The following is a 23,238-nucleotide window of genomic DNA, read 5'->3' as shown; positions in this document are numbered from 1 at the left end:
CTCTCCTGAATTCAGACATCCTCGTCAGCAGTTTGGGAACAGCCCTTTCCCCTCCACTCCTCTGTCACAGCAGACTGTTTGCTTTGATTACTTTAAAAAAAATCTGCCTCTAAGTCTTTCTGCTGTAACAGCTCCATCCTTTGCCTCCTCTCCTCATCAGGGCATTTTCAATTTGCCCACAGTGGTGGGGTCAGTCTGGTTCAGCACAGAGCATTCACCATCCACAAAACCCTTCTGAAAATAAGGGGTCCTCACCGAGGGTTTGGGCACTCAGGATGTCACCCTTAGGGTGGGCACTTCACTTTGCTTTACTTCACACTCCCTTAGTAAGCCCTGGATGAAGTGTTCCAGGGAATTTTCTTTTTTATCTGTATGTGGACACTGCCAATATTAAAAGGGTCATTATAAAAAAGAGGAACAAGAACTTTTTACACAGGTAGATAGGGACAAGGGGAACAGTTTTAAACTGAGAGAAGAGATAAAGATGAGATGTAAGGAAAAAATTCTTGGCCATGGGATGGTGAGGCATTGGCACAGGTTGCCCAGAGAAGCTGTGAATTATCCCTGGAAGTGTTCAAGGCCAGATTGGGTGGGGCTTGGAGCAACCTGGTCAGGTGAAAGGTATCCCTGCCCATGGCAGGGGGTTGAAACTGGATGGTGTTTAAAGTCCCTGCCAACCCAAACCATTCTGTGATCTCTTCACTCTTTTCTTCTGAGCCCCCATTATGGTAAGTGCCTGCAGAGCCTGAATCTCCAGGAGCTCTGCTGGAGCTGTTATCCTGCATCCAGCCAAACTGGACTGTCCTGTTCACTGGCCATGTGGGACAGGAGTAGCTCCTCAGTATTTCTTTGGAATGACAACTTGTACTTGCCTGGATTCAACTCATACACACAAACATAGTAATAAAATTTGTCTCACTTTATCATCACTTAGGATTCCTGAAAAATGATGGGAAACACTGCTCCTTTTCATGACAAGGAGGGACAGAGGAAGATACCCTTCAAATACAGTTTTTCCTCACCTAGTGTCAGCTGCAAATTTAGGGAAGAAAATCATACACATAGACACACTTTCCTAACTTCCACCGAACTTATTTCTCTGTATGCACATGGGTACACATAGGAAATCCCAACTCCCTCACCTTGTGGTCTGACAGCCAGAAACAAGCCCATAAAACACAGGTCATCAGAGCAGGACCCTGCTCCTGCTGACCCACAAAGCACCATTACTGCTGCAGCTGAGTCTGCAGCACCACTCCCAGACAGGACAGCCTCCTGGAGTTAACCTGACAGTGCAAAGGGGGTTTTACACAATTCTGCAAGCACAAAGTCTCAGTGGTGTCTGGAGGTGGGAAAGGAACTCAGTGACACAAAGCAGGAAAGAGTTCACTCAACCAGACCATTTGCCTTTTGAGTCACTTCCAGGCTGCTGTTCTCTAGAAACACAGCTCAGGTTTTACTTTTGCATCCTTGACTGTAGTGCTGATGCAATTTTTCTCATGCTTGCCCTCAGCCAAGCTCCCTCACTTTCCCAGCCCTCTCACTCTTCACACCAATCCAGGGGCATTTGGGCACCCTGGTGCTGTTCCACCTGTGCTGAACAAGCACAGGCTGCTAAAACCACACCAAATTTCCTCTGCACCTTCTTATTTTCTTGTCTGGTGTTTATTTTTCACACAAAACCCACTTGGAGGTGAAGATAACCACTTCTGCCCACTCTTTTAACTCCAGCAGTGTTTTTCTCAAAATGCACGTCTTTAACCAGCTGGAGGAAGAACAGGCTTTAGTTTCATTTGTGTCCCCAAAATATAAAGCTACAGGCAAGGCTGCCTAAGCCTCACTTTTGGAGGGAGTGTTTCAGCCAGGCCAGAAGTATTTCAGAGCTCTCATTAGGACTGGGGGTTAGCATAAAAATGCCAAGAGACATCCTTGGCTTTAGCAAAGTCAGATGTGACAGGAGTTTGGAAACCCAGGGTGCAGAAGGCAGAGCAGTACTAACACTTCCCTAGGGAGATGCTGCTTTCCAGCCCCTGCTGTTACCAGGCTCTGAGGTGAAAACATCTAAGCTGCCCTCGCTCATCCGAATTTCCAAGCCTTTGGGCCAAGCACTGCTACTTGAGATCACCAGTCCATGGAGTGACTTGACAGGCTTAGCCCTTCTCTCCTCATCTGAAACCACGCTTAGAAAGGAAAATCCCTGCAGCTTTCCCAGGGAATTTGCTTCCCATTACGCCATCGACTTCTGAGACCTGATTTTCAGTGTGTCCCTCCATTCTTCCCTCAAATTAAGCTGCCTGTGAGCCAGGCAGGGTGGCTGAATTGCGTTTGAGAAAGGCAAGCATGAAATGAGTGAAACACGCTGCCAAAAACCCACCCTGCTTATGGGAAGCAAGAGGATTGTATTTCATTTTGCAGTTCACTCAGCTCAATCCCAAAGCTTCAGGCTGCCTGGAAAGCTCCCCTCTCTGCTCCAGCACTTTCTGCTGGTGACAATTAACAAATTCAGAATATTGATATGCTGTAACAAAGTAATCTCTAGCTGCACTCACCCCATAAGAGATTTGGTGCAGCAGTCTCTGCTCTGTGAGCACTCACAGAGTTTCTCCCTCACAGTTTCTCCATGATCAGACCCTGGTGACTGCTCTGTCAGCTGATGGCAAAGAGTGCTTGAAATCATTTATTTGACACACATAAACACAATAGCTCCTTGTAACTGCCATGAACTCCTCATAACTGCATTCAGGTAGGGCTATGGAGAAATCAGGGATTAAAATCAAAGCAAAACTTATGTCTAGAATAAGCTGAAGTGGTCTGAATCTATTCAGCAGAAATTCTCTTCTGCACTTTTATTACTCCTACAAGTAAATCCATGCCCAGTTTGGCTTGCTCACACAAGCAGAGGAGAGCTCAGTTTGAGTCCTCTCCTCCTGGCTTGAAGCATCATTACCTGAATTCCCCAGTGACACATTCTGACACAGCAGAGTACACAGGTGAGATGTTCAACTTTCCTCCTCTGGGAATACTGACTCTATCAAACCTTGCTGATTTACCTCTGTCCTACTCCCTACCCAGCCCTCCAGGGGAAATTTCAAGGACAAAAAAAACCCAGAAAAAACTTAGAAAGGGAAACAGATAAAAAGTTTTTTTCTGAAGCACAAATATTTCCGCTTTCAATTCTACACAAAGTCCCAGGGCACTGAGGTCAGTTTTGTTTTCCTTGGTACCAATGTTCACAAACCCTCCAGGAACACCCAGTGACGTAAATGAGGGCCTAAGAATGTAGTTTTGTTATTATTAAGAAACTGCAAAGATGAACAGGGTGCAATCTTCAGAAATCATGTGGTTTCTGATGGGGGGAAATTGGTGAAATGCAATTACGCAAAATGAAAGCCAAATGAGGCAAGAGCATCTGTGAAATGAGTATTAAAAGTCACTATCCTCGTTTAAAATGAAGCTCTTCACAAAGGCAAATAAATCCAGTGCTTTCTAAACCTCAATACATCTATTTGTAGAGCATCACTAAGCACCTGTAAGAAAGTACACCTAAGAATTTGATTTTCATTTCAGAGCTTTGTACCATTCAAACTTGGTGAATTCTCACCAGTCCTGTTCAAGGTTAGAGACCAGAACTTTTAGTGAGGGGATAATCCAGTTACTAAGGCTACTAAGGCCTTAGCCTGCAATGCAAGAGAATCCAGGTTTAATTCCCTGATCTTCCACAAGCTTCCCATGCCATGTAATTACTTAAAATCATTTATGTCACTGAAGTAGTTGGATGCTGATTTTCCAGAGCTCTTAACATCATGGTTAGAAAGCACTGCCACAGCTCCAAATCAGAGAGCTCAAGTGCATGTTTTGTTGGAGAAAAACAAAATAGCAATTAGAAGATGCTCATTTAGTCATAACGCTGCATCTAAGAGAAATATTAGCATCAAAAGTGTGTATAAAAGAAAATCTACATATTTAGCAGCTAAAAAATTTACCGTCTTTCTCAAAAAAAAACCAAAGAAAAACAGGTTTACCACTCTGTGTTATACTAACACCTAAGAATACCAACCAAACATTATCACTGTACTGAAAATGTAATACCTCAGCAGTGATAATATTTGTTATCATTTAGAAGAAATCTGTGTGTCTGTGTGTGTGGCTTCCATTTTAATCTAGAGGCCCAGACAATCTCTTGACAGGATGCTTCCTTCCCATTAAAGCCATCATGCTCTGATGCTTCTTTAGAATTCAGTGTCAGAAGGAAAGGAGGAAAGAAGGAGCTCTTCCAGTGAACAGCTCTTGGCAGCTACTGTGAAGCTGCAGAAATTCAGCCTGTAGGCAGCTATCACCAGTGCTGTGAAATAAGATGCAACAATCACCTCTGGGCAGCAGCCACCCAGGAGCAGAAACACTGAGGAGCTGAAGGTCCAGTGAACATCTCAGTTGTCAATTCCCACTAGTTAATCCCAAGATTGCTGGTGAATGCCCCAAAATCCAGCCTTTTTCCCCAGAGCAGACATGGTATAGTGCTTCTCTTGAGCAGTGCATATGCAATTCAGAGAGGCAGCTGTGATTTCATCTGTTTGTCACCAGCAACACATAATACAGAGACAAGCATAATACAGCATACAAGTTTTTCAGGCAAGGAACCAGCAGTTACTGATCTGACTGGGTTTTGGAGATGCTCAATGCTTTCTATTTAAATTCTCAGCTCCCTGCTCAATTCTGGCCCTCTTCCTCCAGTGCCCCTCATCAAGTTCCTTGTCTATTAATCACAGAAGGGACCTTGAGCTGTTAAATTCCAAGCTGTGAACATAAACTAGAGCAGCCTGGGTGACTGCAGCTTGCATTGGCTGTTTCTGGGAGGTCCTATCAGCATAAGGAAAACACTCATTTCATCAAGAAGCTAAAACACAAATCATATTTTATTACACCCTGAGATTCCTGTTATGACAAGCATCTACACGACCACATTTTACCTCCGTCTCATAATTATGCAATATACCTGCAACAAATCCACTTCTCTAGTACTTGTCACTGCAGAAGAGGAATTGGTACTTAAGAGGTGCTTAGAGTCCCAGTTCAAACACATAAACACTGCTCCAGAAGCTGCAATGAGTCTGAAGTTCATGTTTATATTTAAAATATGTAGCGAGTTATTTCCAAAACCCAAGAGGGCCTTCAGCATCTCAAACAATCAATTCTGAGCACAAGCTGTGATTTCAAAGCTCCTCTTACTCCTCTAGGAGTGGATTTTATTGTCAGTTGACTTCAGTGAAATTTATCAGATGTATTTTCAGCTATAGGAAGCAGTTGCGTGATCCACAACAAAAACCCTTCAGCAGAAAGTTTCTACATTTTCACAACTAAAAACTCTCCTCTTTCCCTCAAATGGTCCCATCACTGACTATGCCATTTCTCTGGGCCAGTGCTCCATGAGTTTCCATAAATTATTACCTTATCCAATTATTTCTTAGATCCTCTATTACCATAATATTTACTAGTATCCACTCTTAAATGCATCTTTGTCCATAGTGCTTTCTCAAGAAAAGGGAATACTCTGATCCTTCCCTTTCCAAAAGGTTCTTAGAGATATCTGGTGATGTGATGAGGGCCAGGAAGAATTCAGTAGCAGAACAGTCAAGTTAGGTCTCCCATTTTGTAGTTCAGCACCCTTGTCATAAATCACCTTTTGATTCCTTACAGTCAGGCAGTTCCAGTGCATTAGACTCACACAGAGCCCAAAATCTTCAAAGCTTAGTTCCCATGTCACAGGCAAAGATGTGAGGCATGTGGATAAAAGAACTCACAGAAAAAGTTGGGAATATACAGCAGGACAAGGACAGATTGTCACCAGCAACAGCTCTCCTCAAACTTTTTGCTGTTTCTTTTCCTCCCAAACACACAAAAATCAAACCCCTGTCTTTGCATGCAGATAGGCAGCAACCCTGGGGGACGTTGGCACTACCAGAGAGGATTATCAGGAAGCCTTCACTTCTTGGCCATATGGCTGCTACGGACTAAACCCTGTGTTTACCTGCTGCTTCTGTTCTGGGAGATGACCACACACTGTCAATCATTAAGCAAGCAGGGGAATGCCCAGACACACAAATAGCTCACACTCCACTTGCCAAATTGGCTACTGAGCCATATAACTGCAAACACACCTAAGTGTGGCAGGATGTTCTTTCTGTTTACCCTTCAATCCGAGATAAGAGGGTCAGGGTCAGACTCTCACGCGATTTCTACATGCCAATACCCTGGCCCTGCTCTCTTTTGCTGGAATTAGGCTGGAGAAAGCTAGGACAGAGAGCAAACAGCCAAAGGAACTCACTGCTTTGAGGATTGCCACTGCATCCTGCTGGAGCCACGTCGGGTAGACGACTTCATCATTCAGGATGGCCTCGAAGAGGTCGTCCTCGTTCTCGGCCTCGAAGGGCGCGTGGCCGCACAGCATCTCGTAGAGCAGCACTCCCATGGCCCACCAGTCCACATCAGGGCCATACAGCATCTCCTGCAGGATCTGCAGCACAGGGAGGAAAGAAACACCAACCCTGAAGCTTCCTATGGGAGCAGGGGATGGATGAAGGGTGTGGAAATGGTAACACAGAAGTTCTCGCTAACAGCGCTCTCTGTTAGGATGTCCAGGAACATGAAGTGACCTCACTCTGGGAACCCCCAGATCAGCACAAAGTACATCAGGTGCTTTAAGCAAGGGCTAAATTAGCTTGGCTGGGTCACCTGGGAAGCAAGGCCTTAGAATGATGCTGGGGCTGAGCTGGAGGAGAAGGGGCACTCCAGCAAAACTGGCTGAGCTCAGAAGCAGCTGAGCAGCCACGTGTGTGAGCTGACATTCCCTCCTCCTTACCCTTTCTTGGGAAGAAAACACCTACCTGGCTCCTAGAGCAAGGCTTTAAGCTGGAGAGGGGAAGCAGTGTCAGTGTGGGAGAATGGTGCAAACATCAACCACAGACAGAAATTCAATTGTGTTGAAGGATGTGAAACCTTGTCAGAACATCTGGCAGCATCTGGAGGGCAGCTGTTCCTTAAAGAGGTGTTTATTAATGTTGTAGTGAGATTGGGGAATGACAGGCAGTGTGAGGAGGTAGAAAAAGGAACTGTGTAACAAAGGAGAATTCAATCTCCTTTCAAATCAAGCTGGGACAGCATCTGTATGGGCCTCTCAAGATTTTTGCAGCTCTATTTCAATTTTTCACCTCAAATTTTCTAGAGAAAAATACAGGCTTATTTTGGTGCATACAGCAGCCTGAAGATTTAATCATGCTTTACTTCACAAGGGGCTGATAATACACCTAAGGAGGAAACCTTGAGCTCAGCAATCAAATGAGGCAAAGCCAAAGACGCTGGCAGTTCCAAAGCTAACCTACACTTGTCACATGGTGGTCATTTTCCTGACCAGAGAAAGGTTTCCTCACCTCGGGAGCGATGTAGTCTGGCGTGCCACAGAAGGTGGCTGTGGTGGCACCATTGTGAATGCCCTCTTTGCACATTCCAAAGTCTGCCAGCTTGCAGTGCCCCTCGTAGTCCAGCAGCACGTTGTCCAGCTTCAAGTCCCTAAAATGAGAATCATCCAGAGTCACTGCATGCTTGGAGCAGCCCCACACAGATGCAGGCACCATCCCAGGCCTCAGAAGCTCAACCTGCAACCTAGAGAATCTCATTATCATAAAAAAATTAAGAAAGTCACGCAGGAGAGGTTTTCTTTTGCTTCATCTCTTACAAAAGGGAGGGAGGGAGGGAGGGAGGAAGAAGCATCATTCTGCCAGGGCCACTTAATGCTGCAGGAGTTTGCCCACATGGGTTTCCAAACACATCACAAACCTGGCTGGCAAGGCTCCTGCTTGTTTAGCTCTGGGACTCACTGGAGCAGAGGCTGCCAGAGCTGTCAGATTGTGTAAGGATGTTATGATGCAGCAAAACGCTGCACACAGGCTGCACTCTGATTCAGCCAAGCTGCACTGGAGCTGGGGAGCACAGCAAGGCCTCTGCAGAGGGTAAGCACCTTCTCTGCTCTCCTGAGGTCTTGGGCCTTCAGATCTCCCTGTTATCAGCCTGACTGATAAACCCCATCTGGAGCATCATCCAAGCTGAGAAAAGAAGAAACTCCCTACTGACATCACACCACGTGGGCAGGGGGAATCTTCAGGCAGCACAGGATGTTTCCATCATAAGGCAAACTCTTAAAGTCCTCCCAGCTGCATCAATTCCAGCAGTGCACTAATATAAGCAGTGAACATCCCCCACAGCCCTCACTGGAGTGAGGACTTCCTTGTCACTGTCACAGGAGACCTGCAGCTCAACAAGCTGCAGGAGGACATCATCACCTCTAACAGCCTGGGAGCTCCTCAAGGAAAGCAAAACTGCCAAAATGACAGAGCCCTAACAAACCTTATCAGCTTCCCTGACCTTGAGATTGCCCATGGGAACAGCCTGCAGCCAGAAGCACTGTCAGGAACACAACGGGGTCATCTACAGACTTAGGCAATGCCTGCCTAAAAATGTAGCAGCTCATAGCACCTCTGCTTTGCAGCTGCAGACAAACCCTAGGCCCCACTGCAGAGGCAGGAGAGGAGCTCTGATGGGAGCTCTGTGCAGCACAAACAGCTCACAGCTCATTTTTTGAACTGTGTCAGGTGTTGGCCCAAGAGCAGCCCAGAGCCATCACAGCAGCACCGTGACAGGGTGGCTTGACAAAGCCATCTTTAAAGTCATTCTGATGCCCACATTAGGATCAAAAACCAAAATATATCCTAAGGTTTCAGAACCCCTTCATGCTAGATTCTTGATCCACTTTGCCCTTTGGTTGGATATCTACTTCCCTAGGAAGGGAGAGCAGTAGGGAGGATGGTAACATAGGTGGTGACATCTCCACATCAATATAAAAACCTATGGTTGAGATGAAATCTGAATCCAGCTTGATCCTGTTCACCCTCTATCTATGATCCTAATCAGAATCAGGGGGTTGATGTCTGTGTTGTGCATTGACATTTTCATGGGACTCCAGACAGCCCTCCCTCAGCTACACTGCTGCACTGGAAAGATCAAGGACACATTGTGTAAGACAATCAGAGCCACATCCTCTCCTAAAGAGATAAGGAAAAGTATTCTTAGCCTCTTTTGAATGGATGGGAAAGCATAGGACAGAAGTTAAGAAATGTGCCCGTGTCCCCCAGAGACAAGGCTGAACACCAGCTTCCTGAATTCCAGCTTGGATCTTAATCACAAGATCACACATCCTCTCTCTTCAACTTTAAGATGGCTTGGCTACACAAGCCAGGAAAAAGCCTTTCTGCAACACTGCTGCCCTTCCCAGCAGGCCCACAAGCTGCCCAGTGGCCAGTGAAATTTGGATGCCAAGGACAGTGCCCACGCCTGTTTCATTCTGCAGTGTTTGCTCTGGGTGGGATGCTCAGCAAGATAAACTTATTTTTTCTCTTCTGAGAATCACAAATGATGGCTGAGGCATGTGGGCAAAGGCTTGTCCTGGAAAGGCTTTAGGCGAGCACAGGGAGAGGTTTGTGCGTGGTTGCCCACAACAGCCCATCTTCAGCAGTAGTTTACAGCCAAAGCTCCTGTTGCTCTTCCCTGTGGTTCCTGGCAGGGCAAGGAAGCCCTCCAAGCATGAAGGCAGGCCTTGTTTTCAGGAATCTGCCACGATGTGGCCAAAATGCACAGTTTATTCTAGGGTTTGGTTTAAATGCAGCAAACACCTTCTCGGTCCTGGGCAGTGCTGACTGTTGCGGTGTGCCCCTAAAGATACAGCTGGAAGGGGAATTTTGGTGAACTCGCTTGGAGATCCCCCTAGCAAACCTCTTTCTGTTCCGTTAAACATCCACCACGTCCTGGAACACTTTGGGCATACCTCCAAATACACCATCCTTACACCTGAGCCAGCAGAAGCACAGTCACGAATGTGGAAGAGCAGAGGCGAGAGGCAGCTTCGGGGCTGGGCCAGCTCTGCTGACCACGTTGCCAGGGCACGCTGCCACTTCCCAGCCTCTGCCCCACAGGACATGCTGCAGGATCTCCCAAATCCCTGTCAGCTGCACAGCGCCCCATGCTCATCCCAGCTCTGAGATGGCAGGAGCCCTGCAGGTGCGAGAGCGCTGCGCTGGCTGTGTCCTTCCAGAGAGTCTCTGTCACTGCCATTAAATTTTTGTCTGCCTCTCGCTGGGTAAGCGTAATTCTGACCACACGAGGCAAAGCTCCAGCCCTTGGCTTCTCCACACTGCACGTTAAACCCATTAACAGTGTCTGTTGTCTCCTCCTGACTTCTCTCCAGCAGTGTGAAACCCAACACTTGCATTTTCTATTTTCACATAACCTGTAGTGTGACGTTACTCTGGCTCTCACTTGCTCAGGCCCTTGGCTACGTGCAGATCATTTCAGAAGAGGACCTCCCATGACCACAGAAGGCTGCTCAACACTCTTTGCTCGGCAAAGTGACAGGACATCATCCTACGCTTCCCTCTTGGAGCAGGTCTCATGGGCCAGCACAGTGGCAGCCTCAGCCACGGGCTCCTCTGGAGCCTGCTGTCTCTGGCTGCTCCATATGATAAATCCCTGGGAAAGCTGTGGTTTGAGCATTTGTCCTAAGCCATCCCAGCAGTTGTGAGCTCTGAACTCACTGCTTGATGCTGACAGGTCTCCCCATACACGGAACCCTGTAAGCCAGCACGGCCACATGAGAGGAAAAACACTGACAGTTCTCTGAGATTTACAAGGAGCTCTTCATTTTCACAGCAAGGATTCCGGGAAGCTGATGAAACTGGAAGCCATCCAGCTCAGAAAGGCCAAATCTACCTCATTTCCTTAATACTTGCATTTTCCATCCAATATTTTTAGCAGTTCTGTGAAGCAGTAACGGCAGAGAGGTTTTCTGAGGCTGCGTTTCTAAGGTCCGGCTGAGCTTCTGCCTTTCACTGGCAAACCCTCCCTGGAAAACAGGCTTCATCCTGACTCAGAAAAGGCTGTCTTTGTCCTCACCCTCAGCTATGGCACACTGGCTTAATGGCCTTGTTTAGTCTAGACCCAGAAGAAATGACAAAATGAGCTGCTTCAGTGTCACTCACTGGCAGAGGTGTTCTTTGCACATCTGCTGCTCGAGTTTGACATTCATAAAAAATCCAAAATTACCATTGCAGATGATCTGGTCCTTTTCCAAAGCATCTGTCAAATGCAATTTCCCTGCACCAGGGACTTTTTCCAGGGAATGTGTGTGATACACATACCTGCCATCTCTCTCCTGATGTAGAAACTGTATTTGAAAGGATGAAGCTTAGTAGGTTTTTTCCTTATTTTGGTTTCATCACCCTGTTTTGGTAAGGGCTGTCCATGTAGTAAAGATCCAGAGGTGTAAGGGTGGCAAACACTGGCTTCCTGCCTCCCCTCAAGTTTATCCCAGGTTTGCTAATCTCAAAAGTCCAGTTTAAAGCTCATTAAAGCCTGGTGCTCCCATCTCAATGCAAATCACTCAGTCGTGAAAGCAGTACCAGCCACAAAGGTAAATGTGGCTAATGTAGAACTCCAGCCAAACCGTTTTCAAAAAAATACACAATGAAAAACAAAATCCCCAAACCTGAAATTAGCTAAATGAGTAACTTTGGCTTCTCTGAAGGGGAAAACTTTCCCTTCAGACACTCCTTGAATACACTTTTGGGTGAGCATTCAAGTCCCTTTGCAAGCAGGGATGAGATTTTAATTTTTCTCCACCTCTTCTGCTGAAGTAATTTTACTTCACAAAAATACTGCAATCTCCATCGTGATGCAGGAAAATGCATTTCTATTGTTGCTCTGGTAGCCAAAGCAATACAGATTTCCAATCCCTGCTCCGAAAACATTGTAATTTTTTTTTAATGAAGCAACTTCAACAGAAGAGAATGAAAGATGTACAACTTGCAGAATAGCACAGTTGCTAAGATAGTTAAGGAAAAAGCAGTAGTTTTCAAGTTGGAGGCTTTGCTCCAAATACAGTGCACAGCAGATTTAAATCCATACTTTGATTAAATAAGGAGAACAGATGGAGATCTCAGTTTTATGTAAAGCCCTAAATACTGCTCTGAAGCTGATAATGTCTCCCATTTTCCTTTACATTCATAAGGAAGATCCAAACTAAAATACTTCGTTTAACCTGAAACTATTGCTGTCTTGACTTGCAAAAAAAAATATAATTGCTTTCAAAAAGCCTTAATATTTATTTTGAGCTCACAAAACTATTTTCTAACCTTCTTTCCATACTAAATCTTGGAAACTCAAAGAAAATAATTATTTTCATTAATCTATTCCCACCAGCTTTGGACTAGGAATCTCCACATTTTGTCCTCAAGATTTTATACCACTTTGGCAATTAGGGCCATTTCTACTGTAAGTCTTGGGTTGTAGAGAACTTGCTTATAATTTCCTTCACAGAATATGGTTCACATCTCCCACATTTTTCTAATAGCAACCAAACATTATTTATTTCTGTGATCAAGTAAACTTTTATAACCAGGAACCCACACTCTCATAACCCCAAGGAACAGGTAAGCATGTCCTAAGCAGTGGTAAAGCTGAGTGGCAGCAGTAAATACAGGCTGAAGCTGACACCTGCAACATATTCTAGCAGAGCTAAGACATAAAAGCCCAGGCTGAGCTGCTGGGATTTGCTTAGGCACATCTTTAGGGCAGGAGGAAATGCTGAGATCACAAATGAAACACCAGGTTCCTGGCCTTTGAGAAAGGGAGCCACAAAGCAGAGATCAGAAAAGGATCAAGCTGCAGCAAGCTGGAGAAAAACAGTTGAAATCCTGAGTTTTGCTGCCAAATAAAAAGAGGCAGTACGCTGTTGTTACCCAGCATATAAGCATTGTGTAGGCATTTACACACACCACTGTGTGGGCATTGCAGGCTGAGATGCAAAGTGTTGCTTTACACACCTGCAGCTTCCCATCACAATTCCCAAAATCCCATGGGATTCAGTCTTGTGTTCTCCATACTCCCCAGCACGGCTCGAAGTAACGTCAAAATACACAGGGACTGCAAAACTAACTTCAACTCTTTGTTTCCTTGAAAAACATTCCTTTGGGTAAAGAAAACATTTATTTTGGTTTCCAAACAACCTCTGAGGTGAAACCCACCCAGAGCACTGTCAGCCACACAAGAGACAGCCTGGCTACAGCAAACTGCAACCTGCAGTGCTGCATAACAGGGCAGAAATGAAGGGAACATCTCTCCAGATATTTGTAATTTGTAATTACCAGAAAGTAGGAACAAAACATAGCAAGTGCCCTTCTACGCTGGCCTAACAGCCAAAAGTTGTTTCCAAAATCTGACCAGACTTCAGTGTTTAGGGACTGTAAATACAGCCACCACGGCTCCAGGCTGACCTTCTCATTTCTCACAAACAAAGTAATAGCAGAAATGTGATCTAATGATTCATGGATCCAACCCAGAATTCAGGGTAAGTGGTACAAGTAAGTGAAACTCCACTGAAAATCCACACTCATTGCTGGGCCACTTCACAGTAGACAGCTGCCTGTCCTTGCTGTCCATGGGAGCCAGAGGAGGTTTTGGGGAAAGGTCTATCCGACCTCAGCATGTGAGCACTGCTCCTGCCAGGAGCCCAGCACCATTCCTGGGGCTTTTACAGCCCCATCCCACCACAGCACATCCTGTACAGACAGCTGGGGAGGGCAATGTGGCAGAATACAACAAGAGCCTCCTGCCTTGTCTCTGCTTCACCCAACACATCCTGCTGGCACCCAGGGCACAGACCTTTGGAAATGCTCTGCAGCCATGTGTTAGGACAAAGGGATTGATGGATTAGGGATACTCAGCCTGCAAAGCAGGCTCCACCTCTCTTGCAACACAAGATGTTACAGACTTGATGCAATATAGACTCAAGTCCAGAGTCAGACACAGCACTGGATCGTGCTGAACACTCTCACCACAGAACATGGCTAAGGACTGCCCTGAGGGCAAGGTCAGGAGTGGGTGAATTAGCCCAAGACAGATCCTCACACCTCCATCTGTGCTCTTCAGGATGTCCAAAGGCACTGGGTATCAGTCTTGCACACTCACTGGGTAAGTCTGATTCTTGCTCTGCTGCTTGGGCTTCAGACTAAACAGACTGGCAGGCACTGTATCCAGAAGCACTGTTATTATTATTTTAAAGTCAGGCAGCCCTTGAAGCACCAAGGACAAGTTTCTGCAAGGAATCTGCCTGCATTAAGGCAGCACCACGGGGTTTTTGGCAGAGATGGTCTGGCACCCAGCGCTGCTGGCTGTCCATCTGCCTGACCCCTTCCTGCCTGCAAGGGCTCCCCAGCCCACATTAGAGCTCTGGCCCTCTCCTGCTAAACCCCAGGCTGCTGCTCTGAAGACAAAGCAGTGCCCAAGGCACTGATTTCTCTTACAGCACAGGAGATGGCCCTACCCAGCATCCAAGACCTCTCTGGTGGCTTGAAGCAGCAGCACTCCCATCTCCTCTCCCTCTGGGTACTTCAGAAGGGCACCTGTGGAAGGTTAACACAATTACTCACAGCATTTCATTGCTGCTGAGATGAGCAGGCATGATTCATCCTCCAGTTAAAACAAGAGTGGTAGGCTCAAGTATAAAGGCAGAGACTGAAAACTCTGGGTACACCAGGAGAGATGATCACAGAGCTTCCCCCACGCTGGTGGGACAGAGACAGTGGGACCTCAGTGAGTCCCTCTGGGGTCAGGCACACCCACAGCAGCAGTAAGAGGGCTGATGACAGTGTCCAAAGGCAGCTTTACAAGGGCAAAAAGACATGGGGGACATGTGAAATGGGGCAGCCATGAGCCAGAGCCATTACTGGTGAAATACAGGCGTGCTGGAGATTGCCACGCTGGAGTAATCCCAAAGATGGCACAATCCCTATAATTTATTTATACATCTAAATTGGTGTGCGTGCATTTTAATGGATACTTATACATAATCTATTTATATATAATCTATTTATTATTTGCTGCACTTTTATGTGAGACTCTAATCAGGAAAGAGGTGCTACACTTGAAGTGTTTCCCTGAATCCAAAAGCTTTTGTCCATCCATTTACTGCAGGAAGGGGAGAGGCAGAGGGAAAAAGGCTTCGTGTCCAGCTTTTGGTATGGATGCCACGCGTTCTCTCTCTTGTTGAGCTGCCAGCCTAGTCCTGTGATAGACTCCTCAGTCCCACTGGGCAGCAGCACTGGAATTTGCTGGCCCTGAAACATTACTTGCTGAGTTGTTCCCAACAGAGCTTTTATTTTACTGTTGCCAGAAAAAGAGGGGAAAAGGAAAAAAAAAAAATACAATGCTTCTTTTTGTGCATCCCATTGCCTGAAGTCTTCAGAGGAAGCACACAACAGATTCAAGACCCAAAATCAGCAACAAGAATCGGGGAGTTAGGAGAGGTTAAAAAGCACAAGCCTGTTGTGTCGCTTGGACCAAAATAGAACAATGTTGATTCAAAGCCTGATATAGAAATTAAAACGAAATCAGGTTTGTGCCTGCAGCACACCATGGTCTCAACACTACAAGATGGAGTGAGAGTTATCCAGGATTAGTCATCACCAGCTGCCCACAGCCCACCACAGGGCTGCTGAAGGTGTCCTGGCAGCATCAGGGCTGGCCTGGGCTGCTGAAAAGGCTCCTCCTTCCCCCAGCACACAGTGACATGTCCCCACTGTGTGCCACTAAGCCTGCCCTGGGGGAATGAGCCAGCAGCCCACACCAAAGGGACTCTCCTGCTCATCCCACAGCTGCCATGGGATCCACCCTCTTCACACTCCAGTCTTAGGGGGAATATTTCACTCATAGAAATATCAAAGAAAATAAAAATGAAGGTGTCCCTATCCATCAGGGTGATGTGTGCAGACTGCCTCTAGCACTGGCTTGGGCAGCAAAGCAACCTGAGCTGGTACTGGCAATGCCAGCACTGCTCTGTGGGAAGGACACTCCTGCCTGGAACCTGTAAATCTGGTCAGGCAGACTTCTCCACATTCATCTGATACAGGTAAGGTTCACTGTACTCTGAGCCTGACTCTAAATCTAGGGATAGTAGTGAAAAAAAAACAATTCCTATCAAGTTGACTTAATTTTGAAATAGGCCCTGAGAAAAAAAAATTACTTAACCTTATTAAGGCTCTGAATTACAGATCCAGATTTATAAAGCTAAGGCTATAGGTGCTAATCTCCTTTCTATAATGGAATAAACAAAGCTGAAGGCAGAAGTACTGTATTTTTAGACAGGATTTTCAAAAGCACCTTGCTTTGGCCTGTAGATTTCCACTGCCAAACTTACTATTAACTTTTGAGGGAGCATCTGTGCTGGCCCAGCAGGGTTGCTTTTGAAAATCTCACCATTTGCACTGAATTTTTATGCACAGAGCAAAAGAACAGTCTCCCTTGCTAGTGACACATTGTGGGCACAAAGCACACAGCCATCCCACTGCTGCACAGGAGGGGGTCTTGCCTGGTTCCCCTTGGAAGAAATGAATGAATTTCCTAGGAAATGCTGTCCTGAGAGCTGTTTCTTAAAAAAACAGATCCACACCATCACTGGAACCTTTAGGCAAACAGTGCTTTTCTGACTGCTCTGATCTCTCTGCTTTTGACCACAGCAATCACTTAAATATAAAATGGAAGAAGCTTTTCTAGGAGCCTAGAAGATGGGTCATTATCCCAAGACTTAGTTTCTCATTTCATGTGAATTACAGGTGATTCACCCAGAGGTGTGTGAAGCCCAAGGATCCTGGATATGCAGGGCAGAGCCAGGTGAATTCCTGGCTGGGCATGCTCAGCTCTCTGCAGTCCCACTCCGACTCCTCCCAGGCTGCCTGCATGCAGGAATCAGTGACTCTGACCTTTTTGCCGAGCTATCAGGGACAGACCAGATCCCATGTGTCACCCCAAATGCCACACAGCATCAAACAGACCCCAAACTGCCCATCAACAATGCTGGCTGGTGTTATCCCCATGGCACATCAAGTACTTAACCCTCAAGTCTCATTGGTCTGTGCTCCCTCTTCAGCTAGCACAGATGCTTTCTCAAGCCACTACAGGCCCTCCAAATTTGACTCATCAGCTGACAAGGCTACCAAAGTTCCCAAATTAGGTGCTTAGATGGCTGCCTGGTTGTTAGTAAAGCAGCAGTAACCCAGAGCAGGAATCAAATGATGCTCACCTGACATGGCTACCAGGCATAAGGAGCTGCCGACTGCCTTGTTCCTGTTATGTATGAAACAAATTACTCACAAAATGAAATAAGCAGTCTCCTCTGCCCCATCAAGGAAAGAAATAGAAATGGGATATGAGTGAGGAAAGTCTGTCTTCACAATGCTCAGCCCTTGAATTTTTAGCACATTCACAGATCAAGTTCCTCCAAGTCCCTTTGGCCTCTGACATGTGTGACTATGGAGAAGGATGCCCAGGGTACTGTGTGCCTATCTGGAAATATTCCTCCTGACATATTCAGATTTTACTGTTTTAGCTGTGGAAGGTCTGAAGCTGTCAGGTCCCTCTTGCTTACACAGACTTCAATTATATGTCTTGCTTATAAATTCCTTTGGTCAGGAAGAAGACACCACAAATCCTTATTTCTAGTCTAGGGTGACAAGAAACATCAGGCAAAAACCTTGGTGCCTCTTGCTGAGGTACCACATCAGATCAAAGCTGATTTACAGATTTGATTACAGATTTTCTACTTACACAGAATTACAGATTTTCAACCTACACCTCCCATGTTTACAACACAGGCCAAAACTGCAAAATACTTATTTTCTATCACAATGCAAAAGTTATTCAACTTGAAGGCAAGGTGATTTTCAAAAAGCTCCTTGTCTGTGTTCACTAAAGTTACACCCAGGTGGCATCTAAATTGTGCTGTTTTTTAGCTCATGTCCTCATCAAAGTTTAGCACTCTCCACCTATAAGGCTACATTTTTATTTTGTGGCAGGAAAGTACTTCTTAATGTTATTGACAATTCCAGTGGTTTCAGCCATCAGGTGCTTCAAACTCATCTCCACAGTCAAGTGCTGCTGCTCTCAGACTGGACTGCTGCTCTCAGATACTCTCACATGAATAAATATTGATTGAGGACTAATGGAAAACCATGGAGGCTCAGGAAAAGCAGAATGACTGTACTGTCCTGAGAAAAAGGAATAAAGGTATTATTTTAATACCAACATGCTGAAATGCATCACCCACAATTGACACATTAAAGCTAATGAACCCCTGAAACATTTCTAGATGGATTTGCAGACATGGAGCAATAGATGGCCCATGTCATCTCTGCACTTTGGGGTCATTATTTTTAAGTTTACCTGTCCTCCATCTCTGTTCTCAAACAGACTCCACAATGCTTTACTTCACAAATGGTTTTGAATGAGGAATGATTCCACCTGAAATGATCCAATGGCTGTGAGAGCACGGGACACTGTGTGGAGGGTGGTGCTGTGGGTACTGCATTGTGCTTTGCCCTGGGCTGTTAACAGGAAAGCAATCACACCATACCATAGCAGCTGCTTTCCCATCAAAGTTATGTCCAAGGAATTTGGAATCAGCTTTTGAACACTGGGTTTCTTAATTTCCCACCTCCCATTGTCCCTGTGGTGACTTGGGAAGAACCACAGTGATACAAACACAAACCCATCCTGCCTCCTCACCAGCCAATCCCTTAATTTGGCACTGCAGGTTTGGAATCCTTGAGTTTCCCTTGCATCTCCACAGACTGCCCACCCACCTGGAACTCAATCCTCGGGCATTTGGTTTGCTGCCCCCACCCCAAGTGCCTGCTGGCACTCCTGGCACCACCAGCAGCCATCACCATGGCTGAAATGACTCAAAACAGAGAACACCCAACAAGATGACAACATTTACCAACAGGCACTCATCCCTCCACAGCAACCAAGGTGGCTCTGCCCAGGCACAGAGCGGGAGCAGCCGACACCCAGGGTGATGCCTGGATGCAGCAGCTCTGTCCCAGAGCTGATCCGAGCTGTAGGGATGAGGCAGAAACACTTTTTCTGCACATCCCCAGATGAGCCTGCCTGGCAGACTTCTTAGCCAAGTGTTTCTCCACCCTGGCTTTCCATCTCCAGCAGAAGCACTCCACAGCCCCACATGGCACCTTCATACCAGAGGAGTCAGAGCTCGGTGCTGGTGACACATGACTCAAACACGCGGTGAGCTGCTCTTAATCCCAGCAGCCGAGCAGCAGAGCTCCCCTCTGTCCTCAGCTGCCCTTTGCTGGGCAGCTGCAGCTTTTCCTGGCACCTGACTAGGAACCCTGTGGCTTTTACCTCATGTGTGTGAGGTAAAACATGGATTTGGGCTTTGAGCCTTCCTGCATCTTGAAAGAGAAGTGTTCGGGTTTAGCACTGTCCAGCTGCTAAGGTGGCATCGGGGTTGCTTTTCAGAACCTAGAGACAGCAAGATCCCTTTTTCTGGTGATTTAAGTCTCCTTCTCCAGCAGCACAGCCACAGTGCTCTCCAGATATACCTGCCACCCCCATCCCATCCGTGCTTTTCAGGGCAGTGAGGGTGCAGCATGCCAGGCAGGCAGTGTCCTGCAGGAAGCTGCAGTGATGGAGGGGGAACCCAGTGCTTCCCCACACCCTACAAAAACCTCAAAGGCAAGAGGAAGGCCCTCTGTGTGACACAGCTGCAGGCTCTGCCCTGGGCAGAGGACAGCACTTCACCTTACTCATGTTACAAGCAGTTACAGGAATGGAGTAATTTCCCGGGTGGCTCTGGCCAAGCTCCCCCCACAGCTCTGTGTGGTGTTACACAGGACTCAGGGAATCATAGAAGAGAATCACAGAATGGCTGTGGTTAGAAAGGACCCTAAAGATTATCTCATTCCAACCCTGTTGCCATGGCAGGGACACCTTCACCTAAAACAGGTTGCTCCAAGCCCCCTCCAGCCTGGCCTTGAACCCTTCCAGGGATGGGGCATCCACAGCTTCTCTGGGCAGCCTGCTCAGGTGGCAGCCTCAGTGACTTTAGCCCTGTCACATACCCCAAATTTTGCCAGACCCTGTTCATATCACACTCCGCTGCTCCACAGCACTGTTCCCTAGCATGGGCTGAGCCATTCCTAGGACCAAGTTGGGCCATTCCTAGGACCAAGTACCACTCAAATGAGCGAGACTGGAAAAGTCTCGCCCCGCCTCCACACGAGTCCTACCTGGGTCTGCTGTTGGTATAAACCACAAGTTACTTCATGACTTTCTGGCACCCACAACTGGCATCATCAGCCAGAGAGTGGGATGGGCTGTACACTGAAGAGAGCAAAACCACAGAGAATTAACCCTGCAGTGGGCTGGCAGAACAGCCATGGTACTGAGAGCTCTCAGAGTAGCCAGAGAGTCAGAGGCTGTGACTCACTGGGAGAGGCTGCACAAAAATAGGGCTTTCAGCAAGGCCCACAGGAATTTCTGCAGGGAGATTCTTCCCCTAGAGACAGGCAAGGGAACTCGCCTCACCTTTCCCACCAGGGAGCAGATCCGATGACTGCTCTGCTAGAAGAGGAATTCACTATTGTCCGGCTGGTTGTTTCCAGTCTGGCTAAAAATGGGATCACAGGAGACTAATTGCCTCACTGGAGGAAAAAAAAGAACTAGTCTGGAGTGATGGAATTATTTTGTAGACTGTTGTTGTTTGGGTTTGTTTCCATCCTGGCTTAACGAGCATTAATGACTTCAGATGGGGGGAGGAAAGCCATTAGGGAGAACACGATCCACACAGATACCTCTGGCCCAGCACACACTTCTGTCCCAGCCAACCTCTACAGCTCTAAAGGCATCCCTCCCTCCTCCGGCCCTTCAGAATGCAGGAAGGTGGCTGAGAGCAAAGGGAAATGTTAATTTTTCCCTTTTAATTGGCCTGACTGGAAGTGCCAGCCTCCCTGCAGCTCAAATACTTGAGCATGTTAGCTATGCTCAGCAGCATCTCCAAAAAACTGCTGTCCCTCCTCAGTGGCAGGGAAACAAAGGGAAAACATCCCAGAAGAGTGGATGCTCCTGGCAGAAGGCAGCAAAGCCCAGAGCATGTGAAGTAAAGTTTGTTTTGTTTGCGGAAGCCTCGCTGAATCTTCTGAGATTCATTCTGGTGTCAGCAGAGACAGAATGAAACCCAAAGCCAAGACAGGTAATTAATGTTGAAATTCCTCCTTACATAACAGCGCTGGGACAGACACTCACTTGGCCAGGGCTGTGCATGGCTGTGCCAGCACAGCCCAAAGAAAGCCTGGGAGCAAGCAGTGCCTGTGCTACACCCAGAGGCCCCAGCCACCCTTACATGCTGTGGGCTTCAGGGAAATAGGGATTGTCTGGGAATGATGTGCTTATTTCTACAACCCACCTCTGCTGAAGGACAGTTGTCTTTTGACTGCGTCCCTCAGGGAACAGGAGAACAACCTGAACTGTCCCAAACTACAGCAAGGTCCCAAGGAAGAGACAGGCAGAACAAAAGCTTTGAAATATCAGGAGCTTCCCTGGAGAAGAGGTAGAAATTTTCAGCATGAGCCTGGTTGTAAGAAAGTGAGGAGAAAGTGGGGAAGGCTCTCAGGCAGTCAGTGGCTGATGCTGGGAAGAAGCAACCAACAGTTCTGGCAGGAATTTCTGACTGTCCTGTGGCTTGGGAAAACCATCAGTCCTGAAGGACCCCAAGGCATCTCTGAGTGGAGATGATGAGGGGCAGTAAATAGAGCAGGCTGCAAGATAGTTTCCCATTAATTTTATCACACCAAATAGCTATCCTTCCCCCGGGGCTATCCCTGTCAGGGCAGTCACCAGTTTGAGTGAGCAGGGCAATTTCACAAGATCAAAAGATTGTAGGGGAATCTGTGACATAGAGACTTTCCATGCATGAATCCAACTTCAGCCCACTCAAGCCACAGATGACCTGTGGCTTTAGGGGTTTGAAAGCTGGTTTCCCTTCGCTCTGGATCATTTCCAAAACCTCACGAGTTCCAAGAAGCAGCACAGTTTAGTATTGCCTTTTCTGACAGCAGACAGGGAACTATGTTTCAATTGGCTCAGTCACTGATAAAAGATATTTATTTAACAGATATGATGCCACAGAGGTTTGTTTGGGCGTTTCCTCTTTGTGTTAGGATAGGGGAAAAAAAACATCAATTCAGGTGGGAGTTACACCAGTCCTACCTCAAACCTACCACCAGCAGATCAGCTGCCATCCAAGGGCCACCCCAACTTCAAAAGTAACTCTGCAGTGCAAGGCATGAGCTAACTGCCTGAATCTCCCCTGGCTTGCTGCATCCCAAGCAGCACAAAGGACACCCAGAGCTGTCACCCTGCTGTGGGGGGTGGCCCTAGCCCCAGAAAGACCCCAGCAAGAAGCAGGACTGGAAGGCCCAGCTCTGGCTCCACGCTCTGTGCTGCTGCAAGGGTGGAGTGGCCGGGCAGTGCTGCCTCCTGACCTTCCCAGTGGGTGGACTGTCTGGGACTATCTCCCAGGGAGCTTGCCAGCTGGCAGGAGTCACAGCTTCTCCTTGGCTTTCTCATTTATCAAGGCTGGACAGAGTAACAAGAAGCAGGAGAGGAGTCAGCTGCCAAGGTTTTTGCTCCCTCTGTGCTCAGCAGGGTCTGAAGGTAGAAATTCTGGCTTTAAAGCTGCTGTTTGGGCACCAAGTTTCAAGTTACTGCTCAAAATATATGAGAAATTATATGAGTAATACTGGAATGGGGAGCTCCAGCTAGAAAGAAAGGTTATAAAGAAAAAAAAAAAAAAAGAGAAATGTCAAAGGTTACAAAGTTGATAAGATTGTGTCAAAATCTCCAAAGCACAGATAAGCATACAATTCCTCAAGTTATGGTTAAGAGATACTGACAAACAGAAATACAAAGCACACTAATTCAGCTTTTAGGCACAAGTCAACAAGGACATGGGACCCTGCTACATTTTCATGCCCAGGTAAATGTCAAAAGGAACGTAACAAGATCCAGAGAAGGAAGGAGAAAACCCAAAGCCTGCTTGCTAAATGTCACACACCAGCTCAGACCCTTAGCACAAGTGCCACCGAGTCTGGACACGGAGACACACGGCAGCCTCACTACCACAGCCCACTCTGGCTGGCTGGAATGTCCTTGGAGAGTCTGAAGGGAGCACTTCCCACTGCCCCTGCTGCCACACAGGTTTGCACATGGCAGAACGTCCCCCTGCTCCCATGCACAGCTAACCCTGCTTTTCCCAATTCATCCTCTCCTCCATCCCACTTCCTTTTC

At 46.9% G+C, this 23,238-nt stretch overlaps 1 protein-coding gene across 1 annotated transcript in view; it reads right to left on the bottom strand.

Annotated features, from left to right (window-relative positions):
- The window catches only part of PRKCH (protein kinase C eta), a 112,528-nt gene that overhangs the window by 12,556 nt on the left and 76,734 nt on the right, over nucleotides 1–23,238 (bottom strand). Inside the window, exons 11-12 of the mRNA XM_021554501.2 lie at nucleotides 7,425–7,563; nucleotides 6,323–6,511 (exon numbers count right to left, since the gene is read on the bottom strand). Of these exons, the coding sequence (XP_021410176.1) occupies nucleotides 6,323–6,511; nucleotides 7,425–7,563 (328 nt within the window). The remainder of the gene's footprint in view (nucleotides 1–6,322; nucleotides 6,512–7,424; nucleotides 7,564–23,238) is intronic.

The sequence above is a fragment of the Lonchura striata genome, chromosome 6 (genome assembly GCF_046129695.1).
Source record: "Lonchura striata isolate bLonStr1 chromosome 6, bLonStr1.mat, whole genome shotgun sequence".
NCBI lineage: Eukaryota > Metazoa > Chordata > Aves > Passeriformes > Estrildidae > Lonchura > Lonchura striata.
This window is presented reverse-complemented; position numbering and strand designations above follow the sequence as displayed.